The 8918-nt window shown below is 50.5% G+C and overlaps 1 protein-coding gene across 1 annotated transcript; it reads right to left on the bottom strand.

Moving 5' to 3' along the window:
• Nucleotides 1-1170: 1170 nt before the first annotated feature.
• Nucleotides 1171-8918, bottom strand: RBP4 (retinol binding protein 4). Its single transcript, XM_077878354.1, has 6 exons — nucleotides 8760-8918; nucleotides 8473-8601; nucleotides 8203-8339; nucleotides 7947-8053; nucleotides 2951-3163; nucleotides 1171-1456 (listed from the first exon to the last, which is right to left on the bottom strand). The coding sequence occupies exons 2-6, from the start codon at nucleotides 8581-8583 to the stop codon at nucleotides 1419-1421; spliced, it is 606 nt and encodes a 201-aa protein (XP_077734480.1). The 5' UTR covers nucleotides 8584-8601; nucleotides 8760-8918; the 3' UTR covers nucleotides 1171-1418.

Below are 8918 nucleotides of genomic sequence, written 5' to 3'. Positions count from 1 at the left end.
AAGACAGGGTTCTTTCGTGCATCTTTAGTTAGTAGATTTAGTAAAGTAAAGCTGTTTTATGAAGTGATATGTGGCTTTGTTCTGGGCCTCTGGGATCATCAAAGTGAAGCTGCAGAGCCTGGCTCTGACAGCCTGTTGTTAGGTATGCACGACAGGCAGAGCTTTCCCACATTGAGCTACCTGTTTCCTCCCCTGCTGGTGGGAGAACAAAGCACATTGAAAGGATGGACCCAGGGCTCCCTTCGCTCCTTGACCCGTCAGCTCGCCAGCTCGCAGGCAGAGATTTCTACACTCCTATCTCCTTCCCCACCTCCCAACACATCTCATAGATGTCAGCCTGGCATCATCGCCAGGGCTTGCACAGCTTCTAAGTGCTCGAACTGAATCCTCACCGGACCCCATTAGGCAGATACTATTCCTCCATATTTCACAAGAGGGAAGCTCCGGGAAGCCATATGAACAGCTCCAAATCACACAGCTAATATGTATCTGAGCTGGATTTTGACCTAAAACTAAGACTCTGGTACCAAAGCCTCGATGCCTTTTCCAGATCAGAAACTGAGGCTCCCAGGAGCTCCTGGGAAACAAAGGGCAAATGGCTTTGCATGTGATTACACACTATGTTCATGAGTGCTACTGATGATGTGAACACTGCGTGTTCTTCCCCAGCCCCGCTACTTTTATCCCCAGCTAAAAGCTCCAGAAGGAGGCGCCATGATCATCCCACAGATCTGGCTTCCAGGGCCTCATCTCCTGACTCCCCCAAGGAAGCCCACAGCCACCTCTCCCTCAATATTTTGGCCATCCCCGAAATAAGAAGTGCTTTAAGTCCTAGAGACCATGAAGGGCTGGGGGTGAGCCCACCATCCTACCTTCCTCATGGACCCATGGCCTTGAGCTGACTGGCCTGGCCTAGCCAAGACACACCTCTTTTGGCCTTGGCAGGCTTTAGGTGAGGCCTTTCTCAGTTAATGGGAAGCCCCCTTTCCAGGAAGTCAGGAGAAGCCACAGTCATTACTAATGGAGCTGAGGCACAGAACAGGCCAAAAGTTATGAAGAATGGGGAGAGAAGAGCCCCTCCTGGTATACAGAAGCACACCCTACCCAACCACCCACAGAACTTGTCACTTTGACATTGAGGCGGCACAAATAAAAACCCAGATCACAGGAAACAGGTGACTACATTTTAATAAATCAAAGTCTGGAATCCTAAGCTTGAAACAATTCCTTAGAAAACTCCAGGAAAGACAGTCATCTGAGTGCAGATTCACTGATCCCCACCGATATTTTTAGGTGTGCTGAGATTCCATGTTTGCGGAGGGCAGGGGTGCAGAGCAGGGCAAACTAAACCCCTAAGATACGAGACAATTGAAGGCTGCATGAATTAATGGGAACTTTTCAAATGAAACTCCACGTTGCTACAAAGTGTTTGGTTCTGATCTGCCGTCACAATACCCTGAAATAGAGAAAACAGTCATTGATGACAGGAAGACAGACCCAATGGTAAATGTACGCAGTGAATATTATGATGGCCTTAGGGCTTGGCTGTATTCAAATGTTTCTTGTAAGGTCACAGCTAGATGTGACTGTGATTCATCCCCACCCTCAAGGCTCTTCCTGAAACCCTTTGATTTTCTCTTGTGGGTGAGAGAGGGGCCAAGAGCATAGGAACTGCTGTATGGAAGTTTTCCTTTAATTGGTCTTAAATTTGCCTCACTGCACTTTGAAGGATCGGGGGCATGTCCTCCTATTTCAGGAAGTGGGGACCAAATCAGCCTGACCTCAGCCACTGTGTGGGTGGTTTTATAGAAACCATGTTCTATAAACCATGAACTATGTATGGTTCTATAAACTATGAACCATGTTCACCATGTTCACCATGTCCTGTGTCCTGTGTCACCAAGTAGTGCCACGGGGGGCTTTGGGGTGGGAGATCTTCAATAATCTGTGTAATCTTTCTTAGTCTGCATTTTCTCATTAGTAGAATGTAGATAATGCGAATCTGTACTCTATAAGGTTCTCTGAGGGTTACGTGGGGGGTAATACAGGTAAATGGTGCAGTGTGGGTCCTGGCTGAGGTGACATCCTCCCCCGGCCCTACATGTAGGCTGCTCCCAGGATAAAGCATCAAAATCTTATTTTTTAATGTTTTTTGGTTTGGGTACATATCTATCTGTTTGGTGTTGTGTGGGCTGGCTAGTCAGATGACCAACAGAAAAGTTCAGTTTTGTTCTTTTTCTACATTTTAGCATTACCCTATTTGGATTTTGAAACTCAGTTTCCCGTGGGAGTGGGTGTCATTTCAAAATAGACTGACTGCACACTTTCCTCCAGAACATTATCGGTTTTTAAGTCAAGATCAGACAAAGGTAACATCTATAAAAAGATTCGATGGCTGTTCCAGGGAATCTCAAAAAACACAAGTGAGGAAAACTAGCTAGGCAATTTCACAGTTGTTTAGTTCCATATGAGAAAAAGAGCATTTGTTGAAATGTTGTGATCTGAACTTGTTATAGTGATGTATCTCTTTACCTTTTTACACCAATGGTCACATTTGCTGCCCCACCCCTCACTGGGGCCACTGAATCCTTAAATAATATGAATGCAGTCAAATGGTTTTGGGGGCAGTGTAGCCAGGGACAAAATCATGTGACCACAGACTGAGCCTAGGGGAGCAGATAAAAAGGAAGAGCCTTTTCTCTGCAGCTTTACTTCATTGAAAGTGCCAGGGTTTTGAAAAGGGGCTTTTTTTCCCCCCTCACCCCTTCTGAAACAGCCCCACAAAAGATCTGGTCAAGAAGGACCCAGCTGGGTCCCCTGGGGCTTCTCAGACTCCCTGTTTTTTCTCGCATGCAGATGAAATGCATCTCACTGGCAGGTGGGCCCAAATGCATGGCACACCGACCTCTCCAGGAGAGCTGGGGCACCCTACTCCCACCCACCCACTCACCATTGTGAACGATCAGCCTGTACTGCCTGGCCAGGCACAGCTCCTCCTGCCTCTGCCTCACGATCTTTTGTGCCTCCAGGGGAAGGCCATTGGGGTCACGGGAAAACACGAAGGAGTAGCTGTCAGCACAGGTGCCATCGAGGTTCAGGAGGCGGCAGGAATACTGCACGGCATAGGTGTCATAGTCCGTGTCGATGATCCAGTGGTCATCATCTGCAAACCAGAAAGCCACAGAGTCAATGCCTCTCCCTCAGCGGGCTCAGGTGCCAGGGAAATACCAGGCTCAAGAAACCGGTGACTTCCCGAAACTGGTTTCATTTCTCCAGGAAGCAGGAGACTGCCGAGAATTCTGAAGGCGTTCATTCGATTGGGAGAATAAGTAAGGACGTTGTTCTCCTTTATAGAAAAGAACCCTGGAGTCGAGAGGTGATTAGTGGGGGGAAGACCTTGTTCCCTTCAATGATAATCTCTCACCCTGACAACAAATGTGATAGTATCTATCCAAAGAACAACTGGGAATGTGAGCCCATCGAAACCATCAAATAGACCGTTTACTGTTGTCTGCTCCACCTATTCTCCAACAATATCTGTGCTTTTGTGGCTGACATCTGATGGCCGCCAGCTTATGTCTCACTGCCCTGCTGCCCCCTGATCCCCTGGAGGACATCACTCTGATGATCTGCTTCACGGCTCTCCTGCTCCATCTTAATTCTGGCTTAGAAGCCAGAACCTGACTCACTTCTCCACCCTGGCAAAAGAGTAGTTTTTGCATTGAGGGTATACATATTCTTTCTTAGAGCTTGTGCTTTTCAGATCTCCCCTGCTAGAGGCAGAGCTGAGCCCTTGAAGAATCCAGATTTCATTTATTCCTCATGCTGGGAGGTAAGCCAGGAAGAAGTATACACAAAGGTGGAATAAATGTCAGCAAAGGCAGAATAAGAAATAACATTAATAAGAATGTATGTTTGAGGGATTTGCCCTGGAGAAACCTCCAGGTTTCTCCAAATACCTCATACTTGGTAAAAAGTGCCACATCTCTACTTAATTGAACATTCTCATTGACATGGAACCATGGTTAGGACTTTCTGAGCACTTAACTATGTATCAACCACCGTGTAGGCAGTTCCCATGCTTTCTCAATCATTCCTCATGTCTACCCAGAAGTGCACACTGTTATTTCTATTTTACAGATGAGGAAACTGAGGCACAGGAAAACTATAGAATTTATCCAAGATCACAAAGAGCAGGACAGAACCAGAGCCCACGTGCATAATGGCTACACCACACTGTCTCCACGCAGTAAGTTGAGAGCGGGGACAAGAAACAAAGAGACAAAAAGCCTCTGTGTCTCTATCTCACCCTCAGACCACGAAGCAGGTGATGGTCTCTGTTCTATGTTGGTTCCAGGCAGGAGAAATGCAGAGGAACCCGGGCCCCCCAGGATCAGAGAGCATAAGGGAGGCCTCTTCTGCCCACCCTAAGTCACCTCTTGGATCTGAGAACCCCTGGAGGACCATCCGAGGAGGGGTTCAGCTGCAGGGGACTGGGTACTGGAGGCTCCAGCTCAGCTCCCTCCAAGCTCTCCAGGAGAAAGAATGAGCCACCACTACCCCTCCCAGGCTTTCCCACAGGAGAGTGTCAGAGGCCAGAGCTGGGGTGCCCAGACGCACGACTGCTCAGTTATTCATCAGACAGGCCAGGAACAGAGGCCCTGAGACCGCCTGCTGGCCTCACCCTAACCACAGGCTCCCCTCACAGACTCCTGAGCCTCTGTGCAGAGAGTCCTCCTCCTCTGCAAATGAAGTCATTCCTTCCCTGGTGGTGGGGCTCAGTGTGCCTGTTGGAGACACCCCAGCCGTCTTACCCTCAGACACCCATGCACTCTTTGAAATGTTACCCTGATTCATGATCAAGGCAGCGATTAGCTCAGCAAATCTGCAGCTTAATTGTATTTTTCCAAGATTGTTACCAGAAGTGAATTCTGACATAAGAACTAAGTAATTCTCAATGCCTGGTTTTAAGAAAATTGGCTACCACTCTTGACTTTAAAAGAAAGGCCTAACTTGGTTTGGTTTATCTCCAGGCTCTTTTTTAGCTAAATAGTTCAAAGCCGATGAAAAATTTAAATCCTAAGAAACTTTACTAGACTTTCCCTCCTGAGATGTGAGATGGACTGCTCGCGCGCCACTCAAAAGAATGAACTTGGTCCTCCGAACTCCAGATTCTTTGTATTAAATTATCGAGAGCAGTCTCTCCAGCTTCATTGTGCAGAAGGAGCATACTGAAGGACCACAGTAAACCTGCAGACTCTGGGGCCCCACCCCAAGAATTTCTGATTCAGTAAGTCTAGGTTTGAGCTCTTAATCTACACTTAGGAAGCAACCAGCTGATCTAGATGTAGGTGGTCCAAGGAAGAAACTGAGGTAGACAATCAGGCCTGCATTATTTAGCCCCTTTAGCAGAGGGGCAGACCTCATCTGGAAGACAAAGGAGAATTTTTGTCCAAGACTTTCAGAGAGGCCCAAAATGATGATGACCAAAGCTAATATTTTCATGAGCGCTTATTATCCATCAGGCTAAGCATTTTTCATGAGTTACCTTAAGTTGTCCTCCCAACAATCTTATGAAATAGCGACTATTCTTTATCCCCATTTCACAGTTAAGGAAATCAAAGTTCAGGGAGGCCAGTCAATGGTGAAACCTGTATTCAACCAAGATTGGTTGATGGTGGCATTCCTTAACCCCTGAGACGTCCTGTTTGCTGCTGGCAGAGCTGGGGCAGAAGGAGGCCAGGACAGAGCACGCCCAAAGCTGGGGCAGCAAGCCATGTCGGAGTCGGCTGACATTGCAATGGAATATTCAGCTGTAGAAATTTATTACACCTCATTTTAAAAGAATATAACAACAAATAGAGTATTTGTTTCTGAGTTATTTTCTCTGCAATAAGCAGACCTCGCTTTAAACACATATGCTTGGTAAAATGCAGCAGATGTAGAAGGGGAGAGGCCACTCTCCAAGGCCTCAGACCCTCCTGATCAAGTCAGGGTTTAATGCCAGACCAAGATCAAGGAAGAAAGAAATCGGCACAAGGAAAGAATGCAGAGTTTGTAGAAGCCCCACCCGCCCAATCGCCAAAGCAGGTAAGACACAGGGAGGTAGAAGCCCCAGATCATCCAGGCTGTGGGCTACTTAGAATACGGAGGGACAGAGGGACGGCTCATGCCCTTTCTCCTGGCCTGGGCAAAGAGGTGTCACTAAGTGACACTAAGTAGCCAGGTGGCCCTGGGCTAGTCATTTCTCTAAGAGAGACGTGAGTTTCTTCACCTGTAGAATGAACTGATGGACTCTGCGGGACCTCTCAGCCTGTGCCCAGAAGATAAAATATGATTTCGTGCTGGGAGAAGACAAAGCACTAATAATATACACTCATACAGGACGCATGTCCTGGCCCTGCTCTTTCTGTGGGGTAACTCACTGCATCCACACAAGACAACCCCATGGGGCAGGTGCTCTGATCACCTCCTTTGCAGAGGAGGAGACTGAGGCACAGAGAGGATAAGGAACACACCCACGTTCCCACAGGGAGTAGGTCGGGTTAGGATCTGAACTCAAGCATTCTGACCTGAGCCCTGCATGCTCGGCCACAGGCCACCGCACAGCACTGCTTCTTCCTGAAAGGGGACCTCCCGGGGAATTTAATTCTGAGCCTTCCGTATTGCATTCACCCCACTGAATACCTGCAGCCATCATTCTCAGGATTTCAAAAGTTTGGGTTTTTTTTTCCCCCCTCCGATTGAACTCCTGGCTAGAATCTCAATCTATCAGACGTAAAAGCAAAACTAATCTGGTTTGGTAAGGCGAGGAAGAGACATGAGGCAAACCCCACTTCCTCATGGGGTGCCCTCCCACCCTTCCTGAATGCACTACCCACAGAACCCAAGTCCTCTCAGGAGTGCATCTCAAAATGCAACAGAGCATTGTTTGTTTACATTTACTAAAAATTAGTAATCTTGTACCTCCAGTATTGATTTTTGTAACTCATTATCAGAAGGACGTATCTTTCACAGCAAATGAATCATTCTAGCAAGTCTTGCCACATTATTTGAAATATTTTTTGCTACTTACCTGGGAGCTAGAACCCCTGGCATACAAACTTGTATGACCATGGGCAAATCTCTACTTTCTTTTGATCTCAGTTTGTAGGGTTAACTCTCCATCTTTAGGATCCCAGGATAGATTCCCCACCTCCTCCCCGGCCTGCATTGTCCTCTGGGTACCAAAGAGATTTCCAGATTTGAAATGTAAGAGAAATGGAATAAAAGTAGAAAGGGCACGTACATGCTGTGGTTCTTATAATCAGCCCAATTTTTAGGATGCTTTTCTGAGAATCTTCAACACCCTGCCCCCATCTGAGTTTCAGTGGTTGGAAGAAGGGAAGAGGTCAGGGCCTCTGACCTTAGGCCAGAATGCTATGTAGCTGGGCTGGCTCAGTATCTCAGCCTTTGCAGGTAGGGCACCTGGGAGTGAGCCAACCCTATGCACAAATGCTCCCTACATCCCACGATGAGGGTCTCCCAGCCTCTGCTGGGGTCCCCAAGTAATCAAGCTGTCCCAGGGATTCAGCCCAGTGAAATGGAGGAAATATAAGACCAGGCTGTGAGTGGTGATGTGGGATGGGTCTTGGAGAGGTGGGAAGTCTGAGCATGAAGGGTACATGCCTTGGCACAGTGGCTGCACAGGAAAATGGCAGAAGGAGGTCACCTGACAAGCCCAAAGGTCCTTTTGAGCTTGGGCCAGGTTTTTAGAGCTGAAGGTGAAAGGGGGGAGGGGTGGTCACTAGTCCCAACCTCACTTCCCTAACCTCAGGCCTTGCTCAGAATTCCCACCACATAGAGGCGGTTCTTTCCAAGGGTGCCGCTGGAGAAGAAACCCTGCAATTTGGTCAGGTATGACCCCCTCCCTCCCCTGAGATGGTTCCACTGAACTGACTACTCACTTCCTTTCTGGAGGAAGGACGCTACGCCCCAATACTTCATCTTGAATTTAGCAGGGTCCTCGGTGTCTGTGAAGGTGCCAACCATGTCTGCACACACGTCCCAGTTACTGCAAAAGCCAAGGAGATCCTGAGCCAGGCCGGCATCGGGCTTCCTCCCTCCAGCGCACCCTGATGCTCCCCTCCCTCCCCAGTCTGGGTCTGGAGCTCAGCGGGGGGTGGGGGGGTGGGGGCGTTGGGGGGCAGAGGGGGCTCTGACTTCAAAAGCCGGACTCGGCCCTTGGCCGTGGCGCTCATCCGGCCATTCTCATCCACCGAGAACTCAGCGACGATGTTGTCCTGCAGAAAGAGGCCCTCGGGGTCCTTCTTGGCCATGGCGTACCAGGTCCCGGCGAACTGCGAGGGAGGGGAGCGAAGGGGGTGAGCGTGGGGTTGTGGCCGGGCGAGCTCGGTCCGCCGCCTGCAAGGGGGATCGCGCGGGGGCGGGGGGCCGGGACCGCGGCCACGGGGCCGCCCGGCGGATACCTACGCGAGCCTTGTCGAAGTTCTTCTTGACTTGGAAGTTGCTCACTCGGCAGTCGCTCTCCGCCCGGGCGCTGCCCAGCGCCGCCAGCAGCACGAGCGCCCACACCCACTCCATCGTGCCCGGGAGTCCGCCCTGCGGGGACCGCGCCGTGAGCGCCCGCCCCGCGCCCCGGCCCCGCGCCCCCGCGCCCGCCGCCCTCCGCCCGCCCCGCGCCCCCGGCCCGGCCCTGCCCGCCCCCGGCCCTGCGCGCCCGCCGCCCTCCGCCCTCCGCCCGCCCCGCCGCCGCTCACCACCGGAGCTGCGCGCAAGCCTGGCCGCGGTGCGGGGCGCGCGTGGAGCCAGGGAAGGCGGCGATCCGCCGGGGCCGCCGGGCCGCCCGCTTTATAGCCGGGGCGGGAGGGGGTCTCGCTTTCGTAACGGCCGGGGTGAAAGACCGAGGGGAGGCGCCG

This window comes from Canis aureus, chromosome 29 (genome assembly GCF_053574225.1).
Source record: "Canis aureus isolate CA01 chromosome 29, VMU_Caureus_v.1.0, whole genome shotgun sequence".
NCBI classification, from domain to species: domain Eukaryota; kingdom Metazoa; phylum Chordata; class Mammalia; order Carnivora; family Canidae; genus Canis; species Canis aureus.
Note: the sequence above shows the minus strand (reverse complement) of the source record. Positions and strands in the feature narration are given on the sequence as shown.